Genomic DNA, 22,191 nt, shown 5'->3' with positions numbered 1-22,191 from the left:
CTTTGGGGTGGAGGATGACATCATCTACCTCCTGCACCGAGCTCTGACTCACCTTGAGAAGCCTGGATGCACTGTGAGGATCATGTTCTTTGATTTCTACAGTGCTTTCAAAAACATCCACCCACGACTTCTGAGGGACAAGCTGGAGCTATCGGGAAAGACCACCACATGTCCAAGTGGATACTGGACTACCTCACAGAACGCCCACAGTATGTGAGATCACAGGGCTGTGTCTCTGATACACTGGTCTACAGTACGGCAGCCTCACAGGGAACTGTGCTGGAACTGTTCCTCTTCACCTCCTAGACTGCAGACTTCTCCATCATCTCCCCATGCTGCCACCAACAGAAGTTCTCTGACAACTCTGCCATAGTCGTCATCACCTCAGGTCTGTACTGAGTCCACTGTCCACTGTCTGTACTGAGAGTACAGACAACTTATTGGGAGTTACATGTCTACTTTTTAATGCACAAGTACGATACACAATCTGCAGTTTTCTAATTATTCTAAATATTCCTAACTATTTAAACATTTTTCAGTATCCTGCTCTGTTTGCACCCGATCTTTACTCAAATTTTAACAACTGTACTCTGCTTTGGTAACTATTGTCCATGATGTAAATATGTAACAATTGGGTTTCTGTTCTGTGTACTGTTCTGTTTGTATATGTGGGTTTTTTTGGTGCTGCTGATACAACCAAATTTCCCCTTGTGGGACAATTAAATGATTATTCTAATCTATTCTATTCTATTCTAATTGATATCATATCCACCCAGAAATCTCGAGTTCATCATTTTGCCCTTCCACAATTATTTGCATTACAAATTAAAAGAGCAGGAATGTTAAAATCAATAATGAAAAGAATTTGTTGGCTTTTTCAAAAGGTACAAATCAAATATTGTTGATAGACCTGCCCCCTTTATTATTTACAAAATTCAACATTAAGCCTTGATCTGTTCTGTTATTCTTCTTTTTTTAAAAACAACATTTTATAGCCTTCCAGTGTTCTAAAAATTGAAAACAAACAAATATAAGATTATTATGTAGAATGTTTAATATATAAATACTTAACACTGGAAAATACTAAAACTGTTAACTATAGTACAGAACTTAACAAAATGTCATTACAAATTATAAATACTGATAGGAAAAAAAATTCATTCTTTTTAAGTTATAAAATACAATACACATTTTTGAACAAAGTGAACAAAGGAACTGTACATTTTGTTTTAATTATTCGCACTGATATTTTTGAATATGTACAATTTGCTTTCCTTTGATTTTAACAGTAACTTTGATTGCTCCCTCCTCCAGTTCCTTATCAAAGGGACTCCACAGCTCACTTTGAATGTAAAGGCTCTTTCCATCCTCCAGCAACACCTCCAGCTGGTTTGGCATGTCCGTTGTGGCCACACCAATGATGAGGATGTCAGCTCTATCCTCGGCTTTTGTCTGTTAAGACAGCATAGGCACACATTTTGCCCTGAAAACTAGGTTTTTTTTTATCCAACAAGAAAAAAGAAAAGCTGTGGTCATCATGTGGTTTCATTAAGTCGCCAAGACACATACATACACATTATGTCTTGATGCATGCGCAATTATCCAGGTAAGTAAATTCCAGAATAGTTAATTATGTTCATCTGTATATATATATATATATGTGTGTGTGTGTGTGTGTGTGTAAGATAATATATATAATATTATGTCAAATTTGAAAACCTAGTTCTAAACATTTGTTTGTTTAGCTTCTTCATACCTCAATCCTCGTAAATGCCGTGCTGTGTAGCTGTAAGCCATAACAGGACTGGCTCCGCTTCAAGTGGGAGAGGCTGATGTGGTCTCCCACGTTGAAGTTGTAGATGGCTGCTTCCCTCCAGAGGCAGACTGTCATCGTATAACCATCCTGAAATCACAAACATGACAGAATTAAAGATTTATTGATTAAATAATAACAACTCCAGTAAATAGGGGGGGGGGGGGAGCCCACAGCCTCATACATTCTGTAACAGCAATGTCAAATTTGTTCCATTAGTTTCACTATTTTCAATATAAAACTTAAATTTCAACATTACCTCCTTCAGCTGGATATTTTTAAGGGGAACATAATGTTTCCCCACCTTCACTTGCTTTACAGCAGAAAACTGAAAAGTAAATTGAAATTTAATGTCAGTAATAGTCAGTGTAGTGATCTGTGATTGGTTTTTATTTTTTCAGTCATCTGTTTAGATTATGTTATTGTTATTGTTAAGTATTCTGCACATGATCTTATCAGAAGCTGTTTTATCTGTATCAGTTATTATGATGCTTTTCATCTACTGTGATTATGAAACAGCTTGTGGAAAATCCTTCTATAAACAGTACATTTTGTAACTTAGTTGCATGTTTTAGCGACAACTTCAATGAAAACTTTTCCAGTTTCAGATATACAAATTATATTTGCTATGTTTGTTTTTATCAAGTAGAGACTGTTCGCTAGAATCTAGCCTTTACAATACAAGTGCATGGAGACATGATGCAAATGGATTTTAAATCTGCATAAATACCAGAAAAGGTTTGAGGAAAATATATATTTTTCTAAATTGTGGTTAATAACAACATAATTAAGTGTCTGCTTGACAGCAAAAACAAAAATGATCATTTTAAGTGTAAACAATACAAGCAGTAATGAGTTATTTGAAAACCTAAAGCTATGTAAATTCTGATGCAACCACAAATACTTACCTCCACCACCTCCCCTTGTGCTGTGATGAGCCCGCACCTGGCTGAACTCATCTTCAGAGGTGTGAGAGGAGCAGGAGGATGGAGGAGTTCATCAGCTTGTTTGTAAAGGTCTTCCTTTACATTCAGTGTGGGAGCCCTAAAAAACTGGGTCTGACTTGTAACATTAATGGAGAAAGGGGGCACTGTGCCCCTGAGTTCATAGCCTCTCATTATAAAAGACCCCCCCCCCCCCCTGCTGGACCTTTGAGGCAAATTCCTCAAAAATTGTGACCTTGGTCACACTCTCCCCATCAGTGATAGCTATGACTTTGTTTCTTTTTGTTGTAAGAGCTTTAGCGGTCTCATCTTTAAAATCCCAGCTGATGACCTTCTGCTGGTCACAGGAATTCAAATTCTAAAATGCAGTGGGGGTGGCCGGAAGTATGGAGTGTCTGGGCGGCTGTTAAGAAGTTTCGTTAATGCCATTCTGGAAAAAAAAGCAACACAAAAACATTATGAAGTTAATACATTTCTGCTATATCCAATGGTCATATAATATGGTAACACCTGTAGCTTTTGTAGATTCAAAGAAAACTCATAAAAACTTTTGTGAGGTACCTGCTTGAAAATGACAGGTATGGCAAGTATTTTTCTGATTTTAAATACAATGTTGGTTTTAAAATGAAGTTAACAGTTCTGAGACTTCATTGAATAAATACAAATATTACAGCAGAGATATGTGAAACACACTGAAATCATTGTTCTAGTCACAATTCACTCAATTTGGCAGTCTGTGGCTTTGAATGTGTAAACAGCAGAAATGATTTAACTTTATTTAAATGCCTAAAATGTTCTTTGTTTCATTAAATTTGTGCCCCCCCCCCACACACACACATACACACACACACACACACACATAAGCATAATGCACTTGCATATGCTCTGTGGCTATGGGTCTTTCTATTGGTCCTCCTTGTTAATCATTTGAGCCAATAGAATGACAGTAATGTACTCTGCTTTCATGTCAGTCCCACCCTCTGTAACTATGCTGAAAATGACTTTTTTTGATGAGAAATGGCTCTGAGGCATTGTGGGAAATGAAGTTATTCAGAATATGGTTTCCATTAGGTTTTTGTTTAAGTCTTTTAGCTTAACTCCTATTGGTTATTCAGTTTTTGTATAGCTTAATTGAGAAAGTGCTAGAAAGTGTTGTTGCCAGGGCAGAGTGCCAGCCTTAAGCAAATTTAGAGACTCACAGCTCAAACTTAACATCTTAAAGTTCATAAAACTGTTATAGATCTTGAAGATTTGTCAAATTCGTTAAGATCTTAATATTTCATATAAAAAATTAAGACTGAAACTATTTTTCATTAATACATTTAGATCTTTTTTCAATTAAATACTTATGAGACAATAAGTTCATCAACTATGACACCCACTAATACATTACTGTCAATAGTAAATGTGAATTTATCGATAATGAATTTCTCTGCAATAGAAACGTAACATAGGAAAAAGAAAGAAAAGTCAGATTAAATTTTGGTACTTTGACAGTCTTTATATTGACAGCAAGTTAAATGGCTAGATCTTGTGTCTTGCCCTATATTGTATTATACATATTATAAAGGTAGTAAAAAAAAAAACACCCTCAAAATTCAATACTTACGTTTTATGAAGTTGTTAAGAACAGTAAGAGCCGTCTGTGTCCCTCGAAGTATCTTAGAAAGATCCAGAAAGACCAAATAAGGTTCCCGCCGGTCATTAAATTACAACTTGTGATGTAATCTGTTGTCACCCGCCCTGATTGGCTAACTACGATTGTGTTTCGTGATTGGACTGCCTTGTGTTAATTTTATGTTATCACTGTTTTGGGTTTTTTTTGTTTGTTTGTTATTGTTTTCCGGGTTAACTCGTCTAATTTTAATTATGGAATTATCATTACTATTTTATAAGTCTCAAACGTAAAATTTGAGATTTATAAAATCAGCTTTGGAGTTGACGTCACGCCGCAATGCATTGTGGGAGCAGGCCACCATTTTATCAGGCCACGAATCAAAACAAACACACTCGTTTGGAAGGAAGATACAAACCGTACTTAAAACAGCTCAAAACAAAAAGAACTTTATAGACTCAGATTGTGTCGGATGCGAAGAGACGACTGTACTTGCAAAAATAGCTGCATTGGAAATGTGGACCGGTATGAAAAAAACGGCAGTGGAGCAGAAACCCCGAAGCCTGATATATTTCCGTACCTGTGGAGTCAGCGCATACACAGCGAACCAGTTTCGCAATTATAAATGTCTGGAGGCGCACATCCGATTAACCAATGGTTGGTTACAAGATTTGGCTATTTTTAGACTCCACGTTGTGAATACGTCGTCATTCAAACAAAGGTAAGTCAGCTTGAGTACTGCCAGTAAAATGCGTTTGGTTTCCCTCCGAACATTCAGATTAGTGCATCATAAATTCATTCATGAGGGGAAATTACAGTGAGAACATGTTGAGGCTTTGTTAGATGGATAACATAGTGAGTTCAGTGCACTGATATGACATTGTCCTGAAGGATTTAGTCATTCTCTATGGTTAAAGAAATTGCACTAATGAATTCATATTTATTATATATAATTCTAATTACACGTCTTGCTTCCGTGTTTGTGTGCTGTGTAACTAAAATACATTTATTTTAGTTTTATACATTGATTAATGACCTGCAGTCTTTGATCGTCACTTAAGTTGAACTTTATGTGTTGTCTTATAAATCATACACAAAATGCCACATTAAAAAATGTTTTATTATCATTTTGACACTTGAATTAAATTTATTTCCAGAAATAACTTTTAAAACTTAGGGTAATTGAATATCAGTTACCTGTATTCTAGTGCTATTTATTAAAATTACATTTTAATAAAGGTATGCTATTTGGGTACTCTGTCGGACACTGAGAAAGGTCAGAGAAATTATACTCTGAGAGACTTGGTAAACAATGCATGCATGGTTGTTCAATTCAGTTCAGTGTTGCTGTTTGTCTACTTGTAAAAAGATGAATTCACAGAATTATAAATGACTCTGACTAACTCCAGCTTCATTTTGAGTGCCATCATCTAGCCCTCTTTGTACCTGGTGGATGTCACAGCCCTCTGCCTCTGAATTATTGTATAGCCATTGTGTGTAAGACTGCCTCTCTATGTGCTTTAGTGCAGACAGAGCAGAGGTTCGGGACCCTGTTCTCCTTATTTCTGATCGGTGTTGCTGTGTAGCTGGCAATCTGTTGTCTGGGCTTACACTGTACGATTTTTGGCCCATTTTGAGCCGATTTTTGAGTCGTGCGACCGTTTTGGCGATCGGACCGATTTTGGCCTCCATCGTGCGTCGTGCATCGTGTAGTATACGTGGGGTAACGAGAAGCGATTAACACCTCACGACCAGCTCCCGATCATCAATCGCTTGGTCGCGACCGTCGTGAGGGTGTCACCGCAGCTTCTCACACTGCGCACGCGCAAACACAAATGTCAGCGGAAAAGACGGCGCAGCACAGCAGTGCAGCGTGTGATCTGGACACAAGCGATGGAGGCACTTGTAGAACTTTGGAAAGCTCATCCGAGCCTTTTCGATGTGGCCTCACAAAATGATCACGACCACAACAACCGTGAAAATAGTTGGATAGACATTGCTGCTCAATCACAGCTGCCTGATCAATGTTTTTCATTAGCAATTTAGCAAAGTTGATGGCGGTGGTGTGCGTGTCTTTGTGAGTGAAAGACAGAGAGGGAGAGCGAGCGACAGAATTTCTGTTATAACCTTCATTTTATGGACGCACAGTGTGAGCACTCGGGTCGCATCAGAGCATCGGGTCGTATAGTGTGAGACCCTGCATCCTGATCTACGAAACTACAGTTTGAGCAGGAGCTGAATCGCGCGACTGACAAAATCGCACAGTGTGAGCCTTGCTCTTTCAATCAGAAATGAAGCTGCAGGTTGTCTCTTTACACCTACACCGAGACAGAGCAACAGTGGGACAAACCCAAACAGCACTGAGATTCATATTCAGGCCTGACCCTTTAATGTTCTTTTCTAACCTGCAATAAATAATATGTTATATGCTTGTTTGATAAGTATTTAAAAAAAAAAAAAAAAAAAATTGTTATTGCTTTTTTTCAGGGGTTGGAACCAGGGCCAGCTATTAAAATGGTCATCACCAGACCAAGGCTCAATTAAGTCATGGAAGGAGGAATCAGGTGAGATAGTAAGCTGCTGTTATATACAATATTAGTGTACAACAGTCAGGTAACATGCTCCAAGCACAATAGAAAGTGTAATGTTTAAATATAATTAATATAATTATATATACATCCTATAGCAGCTATTCACAAAAGTAAAGACAAACAAACATAAACAGTAAAACTTGTAAACAGACCAAAAACTGTCAGACGTTGACAATCCAGTTAAAAGTGATTTAAGTGATGAATAAAGTGCTCTAACTTTAAGTGCTCAGGTACAAAACTATTGTGTGCGGGGTAGTTTTTAAGTGTATATATTGTTGTTATTATTATTATTATTATTGTCATTATTGCACAGATGACTTTCACAGTGCCTCGTTTTACTGTCATATTATTATGCAAGGTCTTTTACAGAAATACACTGTACAAGGACTTGGCTGGTGACCCACTTCACATCTCCTTGCTAAACACTGAAGAATCATGCAAAGATTTTGATGTAACAGACTGACCTCTAACAGCAACGATGGGCATCAGTGATGAGAAGACCCGTGTTGAGACGGCGTCGGTGAGTGTGCTCTCTTACCAGCAGCCCAAATTATCCACAAAATCTGTAAACATTTACCAAGATCCTCCTCTTTACCCACCACTACCACAGAGTGTGTGCATGTCTGCAGTGAGGAAAAACTCTTCCACCTTGAAAAGCTTAATGGTCACAGAGGACATGGCAAATAAGATTGAGACAGCAACAGGAGAACCAGGACCAGGAGTGGCATCAGCTCCATAGGCCAAGGATCACATCTTCATGTTTCAGAGGTTTGTTATTTGAGGGGTGAAACTGTGCAGAGAGAATCCTCAAAAGAATGAGACAGACTGCAGACGTGAGCACAGGGACAGACGTAGAGTTTAATGCAGTTGGAGAAAACTGCAAATTGAAAAACTGTAACTACAGTCTTCATGGCCTCATTGTCCACTCTGACGCTCCTTAGCTTGGTGCCTCACCAGATAGGCTGATCTTTGATCCTTCTGCACAGCCACCGTTTGGACTGGTTGAGATAAAGTGGCCTTATGTGGGTAATTATGTTCACTGCAGATACCTTCAACTGCAGCATGGTACTCTGTCTCTCTGTAAAAGTCACTCGTACCGACTATGTTGACACAAAGTTAACAACAGCATCAGAGAGCGCATGGACTGGTGTTACTTTCATGTTCACACGCTGACGCACTTCTCTCTTAAAAAGAATTTGATTTCTACTGTGTGGTCTTAAAAAGTAACAGGTTATTTAAAGATGCCAAGTTAAATGTTCAGTATGTTGGTCACTCTACTAGATGAGCAATCTGTGCAACTTCACTGACAGTGAAATTCTTAGCCAGGGGTTTGTTTTGATAATACTTAGGAAGGAGACGTTTGCACTGCCAGCACCGGTCAGAGGGATAAACGGTGTCAAATATTTTGTTCGCCTTGATGCTTCTAATTGCTCTCTCCACATGTATCATTAGATGTGCAATATTCTAAGTGAATAGTGTGTGGTGATAAAACATTTTGTCCCAGTATTCAGACGTGGGTGTCAGAACACTGGAAGCAAATTGGAATCATGGTTCCAATCATCTCAGGAGAAATGCATATCCCAGTTACATTGAGTAAGGTGGATCAATTTCATGATGTGTTGTTTGTGCTAAATTTTTGTATTTCTGCATAAGTTATTACCTTTCTGGTAAATTATAGTATTTCTGCTACAATGTTATACTATTACACCATTGTATACAGTATATAAGCTATTCTGTTAAATCATTTCTTCCAAGTTGTTATGTTTGTGCTAAATATTAACATTACAGCTGACAATTACAATACTTCTGGTATATTATACTATTTCTGCAAAGTTACAATATTTCTGACAAGTTGCATTTCAGCTAAGTTTTTACATTTTTGCTAAGTTGTTATGCTTCTGCAAAATGATTAAAAGTTCAACTACTTTTCAAATACTGACTTCAGCTTCTTCAGCTGTTTTCAGCTGTTGTTATTATGCTATATTGTAGTATTTCTGCTAAATCATAGTATTTCTACTATATTATATTTTTCTTTCTAAATATAGCATTTCTGCTATATAATTGTATTTCTGCTATGTTATAATATTTGTGCTAAACCAGCGTATTTGTGCTGAAACATAGTATTTCTGCCAAATGATAGTATTTCTGTCAAATTATAGTATTTGTGCTAAAACATAGTATTGATTTAAAATTACAATATTCATAGTTCATCACAGTGTCTCTGGTAAATCACAGTATTTCTGCTATGTTGTACTATTTTTCTAAATCATAGTGTTTCTGTAATGCTTAAGTATTTTTGGCTAAATATATTCTTTCTGTTATCTTATACTATTTCTCCTAAATTCTTGTATTTTTGAGAAGTTATCATGTTTCTGGTAAGTTACAATATTTCTGCTAAGTTCTGCTATGTTATTGCATTTCTGCCAAGTATTATGTTTCCTCTAAAATATTGCAGTTCTGCTAAGTTATTGCATTTTAGCAAAGTTCTTTTGCTTCTGCAAAGTTTTTACAATTTCTGCAACTTTTCAGCTTTTTCAGCTAGTTTTTGCAGACAGCTTCAGCTTTAAAGAATCCACACTGCATTTTCGCAGGAAATGCAAATTTTTCTAGTTGTAATTGTCATACTTTGTAAATCCAAAATTTCAATACAGTTTACATACACACATAAACACTTTTGCCTGTTTATTGAAACATTTTCCAATTATAGTTTTATAATGAACATGGACAAAATGTGTATGGTCTCAGCTGTCATGTGCAGGTATCCACATTCAAATTGGATAAAGGGTTTAGGAGTTTCAGCTCCCTAACATGTGACACCTTCTTATTAAATGGACCAAAGGTATTTGAACATTTGACTCAAAGTGTTTTTACATGTTGAGGTTTCTGTTGATTTTATTATAACATATATATTCCTGTATACACTAGACATGTAATCATAGTTACTTTCATAAATTGTGTGTAATCATATATACTCATATATACTATGCATACTCACAATGAAGTCTTTATATAGTGGAGTCACTGTATTAAGCAGTTAACCTGCATACTCAAATCACAGGACCCATATATTTAGGTTAAATATATCTACCATAGTATTAAGGAATGATTTGTGCCACTTGTTGTATAAACACATGTTGATTAGTACTGTTTAAAAATGTAACAATGAGGATCAGTAAGAAACTTTTGATAGTATTATGGCCAACTGTGATTAGTCCAACAAAGGGAAGTGCCAATTTAGCTTGGCACTGCTAAAGTATGTGCATAGGACCCTTCTCGTTATGCAGCTGCCTTTGACTGTGCAGCAGAAACATGCAGCTGTGCTTAACTGGACTGCTTCACGCCGTGTGCAGCCCTTTAACTAGCTGTACAACAGAAGCATGTAGCTGTTTGGATAGCTGTAAAGCAAAGGCCTGCAGCCCTTTCTGGGGCCGTGACACAAATGCATACAGCTCTTTAAATGACAGTAAAGCCGAAGTGTACAGCCCTTTCAATATCCCTATAAGCAAATATACCTGGCCTTTGCAGGGCATGTACCTGGAATTCTGGTTCTTGCCTCAAACACCAGAAGGCGAACAAGTAAACCCTCACTCAGCATGGATAGCAGTTTATGTCTGGCATGCGCGCCCAACAAAATTCTTGAATGGATTAACTGATTAACTGCTTTTCTGCAGACTTTCAGACTCACTTTGGCCATGGAACTGTCAAAGTGACCCAGTGCAATGATGGATGAGAGACTGGTTTGCAAGAAGTTATGGTGTAGGGTCGTGTATATCATAAGTGGAAGATGAAAAGAAAAAACAAAGGATGAAAGGTGTAACAGGGCGGCCCTTAGCGGCTGGAAACACAGTGAGGTGGACCAAGGCAAGTGTAGTGGAACAAAAAGTATTTATTTGCTATACAGCTCTCCTTACAACAATTAACTCATCGAGCTTCTTCACAGCACAAATCCCCCTCTCCAATGACAACTGGCAGCCTTAAATATGTTCAGCTGTCACAGACTAACCCAGGGGTGGGCAATCTCAGGCTACGTCCACACGTACCCGGGTATTTTGGAAAATGCAGATTTTTCTATGCGTTTGCACCTTTCGTCCACACGTAAACGGCGTTTTCGGTCACTGAAAATGTAGATTTCTAAAAACGCCTGCCAGGGTGGATATTTTCGAAAACTCAGTTTTTGCATTTACGTGTGGACGAGAAAAACTGAGAAAACGCAGCGTCAAAGGTGTGCGCTTTTTTTGACGTCACACTGTGCGCCACGTTATTGTTTTGGTGAAATTAATTTCTACAATACTGTTACTTGTACTCTCTGCAGTGTTTAAATGCTTACATATGCACAAACAGTTACTGTCCCTCCACACATACAACTCGGTTCTGCTTCTATGCCCCATCTTTGTTTACTATTTCCCGCCAAGGCTTCTAGACTTCTGATTGGCCAACATTTCTACACGGTTAGGAATATATCGCCACCTGTTGCTTTGGCATGTTCCTAGCAGCGTTTTCCTTCATTTCTGCGTTTACGTGTGGATGGGATTATTTTTTTAAATGAAAACGGAAAATCTCAGTTTTCAAAAATACCTGTGTACGTGTGGACGTAGCGTTAGTCCACGAGAGCCGATGTCCCTGCAGGTTTTAGATGTGTCCTCGAACCAACACAGCTGATTTAAATGGCTAAATTAGCTCCTCAACATGTCCTGAGTCCTGGTAAGGAACTAATCATGTGATTCAGGTGTGTTGACCCAAGGTGAGATCTAAAACCTGCAGGGACACCGGCCCTCGTGGACTGAGATTGCCCACCCCTGGACTAACCCATTCTTCCACTCTCAGGTAAATTCTTAAATCCCAACCTTCCACCACAGTTTACAATATATAAATTAGAATACATAAATACATTTCACATTTTCATATTAATAAAGATTCCACACTTTAATTTCACACCAAACCTAATATTATAAAAACCCAGAAACCCCAAGCACAAAAAGATTCACCACACTCTCTTTACCAATGGTCTCTCCCGGAACCTTTAAATGGTGTCTGAACCCCCGGGGAAACATTTGCTCAAACACCTTGAAGAGGACACAGGCAAGAAAGGTGATGATAATAATAATGGTTTGGATTTATGTAGCGCTTTTCAGGGCACCCAAAGCGCTTTACAATGCTACTATTCATTCACACACTGGTAGCCACAGCTGCCCTGGGGCAGACTGACAGAAGCGAGGCTGCCATATCACGCCATCGGCCCCTCTAGCCAACACCAGTAGGGTAAAGGACTTGTGTCCTTGGGTAAAGCGTCTTGCCCAAGGACCGGATCAAACCGGCGACCTTCCGGTTACAGATGCGCTTCCCAACCCCCTGAGCCACGGTCGCCCACGTGATGAGTAATCATTATCTTACAAACACTTATTTGCACCACTTTTATTCCTAGATTTCACACACACTTGCATTAGTTTTCCTTACTGCTTAATCACAATCTCAATCACCATTCTTCTCTCCTGACAGACAACCACCACATTCCTTGATGAGGAGCAGCTGAGCAGGATCTGAAATAAGGCTACCAACTGATTTTAAAATTCCCAATAAATAGTCAATAAATATTTAAATTTAAACTTCTTGTGTGCAAATCCATGCTTAAAGTGCAATGCTAAATAAAGTGCTTGATAAGGTGCTTTTAATAAAGTGAAAGGTGTGCTCTAAAGTGCTATACAGATAATATAATATAAATGAATGTAGTAAGGGAGTCCTCTTCCTTACAAAAGGATATCCAACGACGGGAGGGGAGGATCACTATCCCTATATAAGATACATCCAATATGCATTGGGTCTCACTCTCTCTCTCTTCTTTCTGCTGCTTCTTTCCTGTCAGTCTTTGTCTGTATTTTCTGTTCGTGCTTTAAGGCTCTACACCGCGCGGTTGCCTCACTTTTTTGTTTGCTTGCTTTCTATGTGTTCCAGAGAATCATTATGAGTGATTTGAATTTAATTGGATCTGAAAAGCTGGACCTCCACAGCGTTGGTAGGATAAGGTTATCATATCGGCTTCAAAACACAAGGATCTGAGGAGTTCTGCAGTTTTTTTTAGTTTTTTTTTTTTTTAGCAAAATCGTTTTTTATTTTGCTCTCTTCTGGGCTCCGGCAGCTACTGAGCCCTGTCTCAATATGCGTACTTGTGCTTCCTTGCGTTCTCGCATACTCGTGATACGTCATCAGTCGGAGACCAAGTACTGTTCCAATTCAAAGTACGCATCAAGCCGAGAACGCGAAAAAGTCCCGGATGTCTTCTCGCTCCGCCTGTTTTATCGAGCATGCATCGGTGGTGACTTGTGTGGACTTGGTGCAGCTAAATATCCCAGAATGCATTTCATCCAAAACTCAAACGCGGCAATGGCGGATGAGCGGGGCTGAAAACTTTTAAATATTTCTCTTGCTGGGTCACAAAATAAACTTTTAAGTTATTTTCAAGCGAGAATGTAGCTGTGTAAGCTTCAAATATCTGCTCGATTTATCAAGATATATATTTCCAAACGTGCTCCGATGTTTTCAGAGACATCTGTGACCCGCCAGCTCCATAGCAGACAGCGAGGTCGAGGATCACTAGAGCCGGCGAGAACAGCGGACTCCTGGCACATCATTTTCAACCCCTACGCGGTCTTTTCGCTAGTCAGGTTAAACAAACCCCAGCAGCTGTCTATTGTACTAAAATAAAAATAAAGGCGTTCTAACATCTCACCTACTTGTTTTTATTAAGACATACATGCACACTATTTTTATTAATAGAGATTTCGCTACTGAGGTTAAACATGATATAAAAGTAACTTAGATCACTTCTAAATGTTAATGTTTGGTTTATTTCAGTGTTCAGTGGCAAGTCCGGTCTCGCCGAGAATGCGAGTACATACTTGCGTACTTAGAATTGAGAAAGGGCCTGAGTATAGATGCCGTGGTTAGCTTGATGGACCTCAGCTGTGCTGGCCAGCCTTCTCCTTCACAAAAAGTTGCTTAAAAAAACCCAGTACAGTTCTGGAAAAACAGTCTTTGGATAGATGAAACCCAAATCAAGTCAACCTCTACCAGAATGATGGCAAGAAAAAAATATGTAGAAGGTGTGGAACAGCTCATGAGCCAAAGTATATCACATCATCTTTAAAACATAGCAGACGTCTTCCAGTGGATCAAACATTCAATGATTTAAATGATATTTTGCAGAAATTAAATAAATAAAAAATAAAAATAAACTCTTTGCTGGCAATGACAGCCTGAAATCTTGAACTCATGGACATCACAAGATGCTGGGTTTCCTCCTTTTTAATGCTAGATCTTTACTGCAGTGGCTTTCAGTTGCTGTTTGTTTGCAGGCCTTTCTGTCTGAAGTTTAGTCTTCAACAATTGAAATGGATGCTCATTTGGTTCAAAATCAGTTGACTGACTTGGCCATTGAAGAATATTCCACTTCTTTGCTTTAATAAAATCCTGGGTTTCTTTGGCATTATGTTTTGGGTCATTGTCCATCTGTATTATGAAACGCTGCCCAATCAATTTGACTGCAGTTTTTCTGGCTTTGAGCAGACACTATGTCGCTGAACACCTCAGAATTCATTCATCTGCTTCCATCCTGTGTCACACCATCAATAAAAACTAGTGTCCCAGTGCTAATGGCAGCCATGTATGTCCAAGCCATCACACTGCCTCCGCCGTGTTTTACATACATATGTTTTTCATACTGTGTGTGAAGACGTCCACAGTGGTGTTCAACCCATTGTATTAAAGCTGGAAAATTCATTGTGGTAATCCTCAGAGCCCAGCTTATAAAAAATGTTTCCTTGTCCAAATATTTATGGACCTTACTGTATATATGCCAGTGGCAAAGGGCAGTGCTAGGTGGTAATACGCTGTGTGACAGCTTGGATAGACTCCAGCCCCTCCTCGAAACTAAAATGGATGGATGGAATATGCCGTCTGGAATAATATTATAAAATTGTCTAGGAACGAACTCAAACATCTAAAATTGTAAAAACGCTTCACATCAAAACTAGACTATCTAAAATCAACAAATGCAAAACTATACAAATGTGTTTAATATATAGCTCGGAATGAATTCTGCAATTTTGCATTGTGACAATATCACGGGCTATAATGCAGGGAGATTCGCAAACATGTCAGTGTCCTCTGCTATAACAGCACATCTATACACACGAGGGGCATCCCCACAGCAAACATTACAGCTGCTGTATCCCTTCTTTCTTGGAGCTATATTGTTGAACACCCTCTCATTGTGTGTAATTATTATTATTATTATTATTATTATTATTGCACATGGAATTGGTATAAATAGAGTTATGTATATACATAACTCTATTTATACCAATTCCATGTGCAATAACTCAACTGTATATACATAACTATTTATACCAATTCCATGTGCAATAACTCAACTGTATATACATAACACTATTTATTACATATTACTTACGGCTTGTATATTGTACATTTTTTATATATATATATATATATATATATATATATATATATATATATATATATATATATGTTTTTCCCTATGTTAATACTGTCCATATGTACATAGCGCTGCAGAACTGTACCCCCCCCCAGCATGTTTACACTGAGTAGGAGATGCTCTGTATCTCATTGTACAACTGTATAGTGACAATAAAGGCATTCTATTCTATTCTATTCTATTCTATTCTATTCTATTCTAATTGCTCTCAATGTCAGAAGAGGGAGACAAAAGGCAGATTAACTTTTACTATGATTTTTTTTTTTTTTTTTTACATGACCATGAATTATTACATTAACACAAGTAACATGTGAAGCCAATCAAACTGGCTAATCTAGTTGTGTTGAATACAGAAAAAAAAAACAACGTATAAATAATGTGAAATATAGATTCAAGTACAACGCACAAAAATTTAAATGAGAGGTGCAGAGGTTTGTTAAAAGGCTTGTTCGCCGCAGTGTACCTCTGCAGGTCTTTAAGTGTCATCTGTTTCTGTTGAAATGACAACAGATTCTCCATCAGAGCTCGTTTCATGTCTAAACTTCACAGCAGCGTAATCAGCATGCTGCTCTTCTCTTGGCTGAAGTGGCTCTATGGTGGAAAAAAGAGGATCTGTGTGGTTTTTGAAGAAGTGGACTTTGCTGTAGTGGACTTCATCCTCCACCTGTTGTTGAGCTAAGACATCTTCACATGCAGGATCAGGATTTAGCTGAGAACAAAAAGCGATACATCATAATACACTTAAAGATTTGACTCCTTTGACTCTGTAAGAAAGATCATTCAGTATGAAAATGTGTTTTCCAACTCTACAGTAATCTTTACCTCCACTATGTTGTTTGATGTTTTGTTTGTGGAAGACTGACTCATAGTCCTCTTTTTTCTGGTTATTGAAAGTAATAAACAGAAAAAATAAGTGAGTTCATGCCAGAGATTAAATGTTGTCACTTTGAATCAAACACACTGTTGCTTACCTAATCAAAAAGAAGAAAAAGAGAAGTATTGAAACGAAAACTATTACAGAAACTCCTCGTGTCCTTCCTGTGATACTTTGGACAGTGAGAGTCTTTGGAGCAGAGCTGATATCTTTGTTGGTTTTCACAGCACACGAGTAGTTTCCTGCATCCTCCCTGCTGACTGGGTCTAGGATCAGATGTTTGTTCTGGTTCTCTCTCGGGGTCAGAGGTCGACTGTTCAAGTACCAAATGTAGTTTGTGTTGTCAGTCAGAGGACAGCTGGTACTGCAGGTCAGTGTGACTCTCTGACCCTCTGTCACCACTGCAGAAGGACTCATCTTCACTCTCAGCTCTGAAAGAGGAACATTAATGACAGATGTTATATGTTAAGATGAAACATTACACAATTGCAACATGTGCTAGAGACTGAATCTGAGTGAGTTAAGCCAAAAAGCAGACTCTATAATCCCCCATGCACTGATAAAATCTAACATTGACTTAAGTTCTGTACTTTTATGACATTTACGAGGGAATAGTTGCTTTTTTAAACTCCACTCCATGTACAGTGTATGACAGCCTGAGTTATTATTTACTTAACGGTTTATCCTACCATTTCATCCTGCCTGTCCAGTTGCTTCTTTTTTTTGGGTCTCTGCCTTGACTTTTGTCTTCAGTAACTGAAACTTGCATTGTGCTTTGGGTCTTTATGTCATGATCCTTGGTTTTATACTCAGTGTTTTCTGTTTTGGACTCAGTTGCCTTTTTTAAAAAATATATATTTTCTGTCTGACTTCGTTCTAGTTTTAGTTTAAACATTACATTTGCTTATGTTCAGTCGTCAATCTTGTATTGTATTCAAGATTTCTTTGTTAGATATTCTCAAGTTTTTCCTGCCCTCCTTTGTTCTCTTTGCCTAGTCTGTGTTTCTTTTATGTTTCCTATGTTTCCCATGTTTAGTCAGTTTTAACTTTGTGTTTAGTTTGCCCTGTCTAGTTTGTGTTTCAGTCAGTGTTAGTCTCCTGATTTATTTTGATAGTTTTTTGTCCTGTGTGTAGTGTTCAGTTTTGCTTCCATTGTCATTGGGCTGACTTATTTGACCTGTGCATTGTTTTGCCCAGTTGTGTATTTCCTGTCAGCTAGTCAGTGTCTGTGTTTCAGTTAGTTTACTCAAGCTGTGCTCTGCTTCTAATTTTATTTCAATCTGAGACCCATCTCCACAGTGACATCTGCTGGCCAAATTGACTATTGCCACAAATTGATAATGCTGTTTTGTGAAACAATGATGCACACAAGCACAATTCTAAACAAAAATACTTATTAAACCAGACTGTCAATGATGGTGAATAACACATGTTTTGGAGAAATCCCCACACAAACATTGCAAAAAAAATATTGAGACTGTTAGAGACAGCTGCTGGCTTTGATCGTAATAAACAATAATTCGCTTTATAAAGTAAAACATATAGAGAAAAAGTTTTCAGCTGTTTTTGTCTCAGTCAGCTTTGTTTTTTACTCACAGGACTGAAACTCTGGATGTGTTATCACATTTTTCATTTTGTAGGAGGCTCCTAGCCGCCACCTGGCTCTGATGGTATTGTTAACGAGTGACGGGAGAAGAGAGCAGGAGACCAACAGACAGATTGGTGCTGTGGCTGCAGTGATGCAGACCCTGCACCAGTCTGTTGTGGTAAAGAGAGAGCTGAGAGAGCTTAGCGAAGCTCTCAATTTACTATTAAAACTACGTCCCTACCCTCACCTATGGTCAGCAGCTGTGAGTAGTGACCAAAAGATTGAGATCCCGGTTACAAGCGGCAGAAATGAGCTTCCTCTGAAGGGTGGCTGGCCTCTCCCTTAGAGATAGGGTGAGAAGTTCAGTCATCCGGGAGGGCCTCAGAGTACAGCCACTGCTCCTTCACATCGAAAGGAGCCAGTTGTCCCACCGGGAGGAGGCCCTGGGGCGGACCCAGGACACGCTGAAGAGATTACATCTCTTAGCTGGCCTGGGAATGCCTTGGTGTTCCCCTGGACAAGCTGGATGAGGTGGCTGGATGGATGCATAGATGGATGGATGATGGATAAATGGCCTGTATTTGTATAGCGCTTTACTTGGTCCTAAGGACCCCAAAGCGCTTTACACTATACACAATCATCCACCCATTCACACACACATTCACACACTGGTGATGGCAAGCTACATTGTAGCCACAGCCGCCCTGGGGCGCACTGACAGAGGCGAGGCTGCCGGACACTAGCGCCACCGGGCCCTCTGACCACCACCAGTAGGCAACGGGTGAAGTGTCTTGCCCAAGGACACAACGACCGAGACTGTCGGAGCCGGGGCTCGAACCGGCAACCTTCCGATTACAAGACGAACGCCCAACTCTTGAGCCACGATCGCCCACGAAGAGTTTGTGTCAGGTAAGGTTTACACACTGTCAATCAACGGTAGAAGGGGGTGTAGCTTTAGCTTTTATTTTTAATAATTAAAAAACTACTTAAATGAAAATACTAAATGTCTTTTCCTTCTTTAAAAAAAGTTAACATTTATCAAAATTTTATTGGTGAATTGTAACACTCCATTTCATGCACATCTTTAAACCATCCTCTGCTGAGTGACCTCTGAACCCTGAAGAAACTTTCCTTAACTTTATACTGCTGTGAGTCAGAGCTGAAAACGGTTTTATTTTCTTCTTGAAAGCAGAGGTGTTTTTTTTTATATTTAACAGCAATCGAGAGCAAAAATATTGATGAAGTATTATGAGCATTATTGATGAGTATTATTTTCTTTTATAAACAGAAGCTGTAGTATCAAAACAGTAATTCAATAAATAGAAATAGCTCTGAAGCAGCAGGTATGCCACCTGTCGAAACTGTGGTGAAGGGTAGTTTGTCTGAACACCTTTGGACCCGACTGTATATAATATTAAAACGATTATGATTATCTACAATAGAAGCCAACTTTTACTTTTGATATTTTAACTATAGTTATGTTTCATAAAATGCACATGATTTCAATTAAAAGCAAACTTTTTCATTGTAAGGGAATATTTTAAGATTGTTAAAGAACAAAGAAGACTCTGAATATTTCTTCCACCTCTGCTCCTGTTCAGACATTAATGAGTAAAGTCTGCTGAGTGAGGAATTTAGATTTACCTGTGACAATCAAAAAGACTCCAGGCAGATCAGACTGTGTCCATCTTTTATGATCTTTCTTGAATCTGAATGTGTATCCTCCTGAGTCATTCTTCTTCAGGTTGTTGATGGTCAGGATGTGTTGGTTCTTCATGTTGTCCTGATACTCCACACGACCTGCAGCCTCAATCAGCTCTTCAACTTCCACTTTATCTTTTCTCCATTTTTTACTCCAACATTTAAACTCTGGCTTCATGTTATCAGGATGTGAGTATTCACTTGTGATGTTGACTGAAGATCCTTCCAGAGCACAGATTCTCCTGCTGACATAATTCACTCTCCAGCAGTTTTTATCCTGAACACCTGAAATATAGATGGAAGATTTAACGTTGTTTGATTGGTCTATGTTTCAGCGCTTGAGTTCATTATTATATATAAAATAAAATATATTTAACACTTACAAACTTCCTTAGATTGGAGATGTTTGTGAGCTTTAACTGTACAAGAGAATGTGTCTGTTGAAGATTTTTGAGTTGAATAATGTTGATTCTCATGATGGTTTTGTTTGTTGTGATACCACATGAAAACAGTTTGATCATCAGTCAGGTTACAGCTGGTGTTACAGGTCAGTGTGACAAACTCTGAGATGGAAGAAGCTCTTTGAACATGAACCTCTGTTCAAAAAGGATAAACACACTGCTTGTCACTATTTTTGATATAATCATACATCTTATTTAAGACATATACATGTATTGTTTAAACAAATATGATATGAAGTCCACCTCTGGGGTAGGTGATGGAGCACGGCTTATCCACTAATGTCTGTCTATAAGAACAAATGTTTCCATAAGCATAAGTGAGACTGAAGCATGTCTGTGTGATGGAATCTGAACAAAAAGACATGATGTTAAATATTTGTACTGAGGTCATTTTCACAGGGTTTAGCTGGAGAGTCTGTAGCAACAACAGTCATGACTCACCCACAGAGACTTCAGGAGCTCTGAGATCCTCGTAGCCTTTGACAGCACAGGAGTATGTGACTGCTTCCTCACTGCTGAGCAGCTCTTGGTACCAGGGAGACCAGTCCTCATAGAGAAACTCTCTGTTCTTGTACCAGATGTAGGCTGCAGGCTTTTCAGTCAGAGGACAGCTGCTGCTGCACATCAGTGTTACTGTCTGTCCCTCTGTGGCAGGAATCACCTTTACCTGCAGCTCTGAGAGGATGATGGACAACAACTTATACAATGATGTCATTTGGAAAGTAAGTAATAAGTAAAACTCACTGTACCTGCAACAAGTTGTAAACTAATTCTGTTGAGCCAACAGAGTCCTGGACTATCTGTAGTCTTCATACAGCAGTAAGCGTTTGCATCGCTCTCTCTTAGATCATTGATGGTTAAAGTTGGGTTTTTCTCTTCAGACATGTTGTACGTTACACGTTGTCCATCCACAGAGAGCTCACTCTGAATGTACTTGTTACCATCCCAGTCTATAGTGAACCATTTTCTGCTTGAAGTCAGATGTTGATGTGAGCAGTGCAGATCCACTGATGAACCTTTGAAAGCACAGATCCTGGTTTCTCCTCCATTAACACCTTTAACAAAAGGGAGTTAATAAATGTTTTTATCTTATTAATATGTCTTTGTTATTAATCACTTAATATTTTTTAGTACTTTACATTAGGAACTAATCTAATCTAAAATTTCTTATCTGTTAAAAAATTCCTCAACTTTTTTTAAACTTTTGACTTAAGTTAATATGAACCAACAATTTTTACATAAGAACTCACAAATAATCTCAGATACCTGAAATGTAAAAGATGAGACCCATAAACAGACGACCAGCATCTCTCAACTCCATCGTTTTAGTCCAGACTTTGAGCGTAAAGCTGACAGTAAAAGCTTGAACCATAAAGACAAAGTAAGTCATCGGTCAAACTAAGCAGTACTCTTTGTCTGAGCGAATGGTGAGGAGGAGGGGGGGGGCTGCTGTCTGCTGCTCATATTCTTTTGGTTTCACACATCGTGCATCTTTGAAGCTAAAAGTAAACTTGCTTCCTTTTTCTTTAAATCTTTTGCATTCATTTTATGCTTTATGTTAGCATGAGTGATATTTTAATTTGCATCAATTGATTTCCTGTATAATTATTATTTTGTTTTATTTACTTGATGCATGCAGTTGTGATTTGAATGTGTTAAATATTCAGTTTATTAAATATATTGAAGTTGTTCAACAGAAAGTTGTGGAGGTGTTAAACTGCTGAGCATGTTTGAGTATAACAGTTTACAATGTAAACACACAGCTTGAGTGATGTAGACATAATTCTATTGCCATTTTTATCTTTTCTTTTTCAAAATATTAAACAATGTGATATGGGAAACACGTTATTTAAAATATCCTTAATGAGTGTTTGAGCTCTCAGATTGAATTGTATTTTCCATTTCCATGAACGTTTCCTTTTACAGCACAGATCCTGGTTTTTGTGTAAAGCTGACAGTAAAACTTTCAACCAAAAGACAAAAAGAAATGCATTGGTCAAACTAAACACTCTTTCTCTGCAGACTGATGGGTGAGGGTGACAAAAACCTTTTTTTTCTTTTCTTGTAAGAAGGAACTGGTTTCACACTTTGTACA

The 22,191-nt window shown here is 38.3% G+C and overlaps 1 protein-coding gene and 1 long non-coding RNA gene across 2 annotated transcripts; one reads left to right on the top strand and one right to left on the bottom strand.

The window, feature by feature from the left end:
• The first annotated feature begins 5,851 nt into the window (after positions 1-5,851).
• Positions 5,852-9,811, top strand: LOC146385968 (uncharacterized). Its single transcript, XR_014800537.1, has 4 exons — positions 5,852-6,749; positions 6,860-6,936; positions 7,322-7,483; positions 7,574-9,811. It is a non-coding gene; the product is annotated as an uncharacterized LOC146385968 (long non-coding RNA).
• A 5,949-nt stretch (positions 9,812-15,760) lies between these two features.
• On the bottom strand, positions 15,761-21,417 carry LOC146385967 (uncharacterized). Its single transcript, XM_084930085.1, has 9 exons — positions 21,363-21,417; positions 20,846-21,151; positions 20,538-20,771; positions 20,340-20,444; positions 20,019-20,231; positions 19,579-19,920; positions 16,444-16,777; positions 16,295-16,352; positions 15,761-16,181 (listed from the first exon to the last, which is right to left on the bottom strand). The coding sequence occupies exons 1-9, from the start codon at positions 21,415-21,417 to the stop codon at positions 15,948-15,950; spliced, it is 1,881 nt and encodes a 626-aa protein (XP_084786211.1). The 3' UTR covers positions 15,761-15,947.
• Between the last annotated feature and the right edge of the window lie 774 nt (positions 21,418-22,191).

The sequence above is a fragment of the Perissodus microlepis genome, chromosome 6 (genome assembly GCF_051167445.1).
Source record: "Perissodus microlepis isolate ML-2025 ecotype Zambia chromosome 6, ASM5116744v1, whole genome shotgun sequence".
Lineage (NCBI taxonomy): Eukaryota > Metazoa > Chordata > Actinopteri > Cichliformes > Cichlidae > Perissodus > Perissodus microlepis.
Note: the sequence above shows the minus strand (reverse complement) of the source record. Positions and strands in the feature narration are given on the sequence as shown.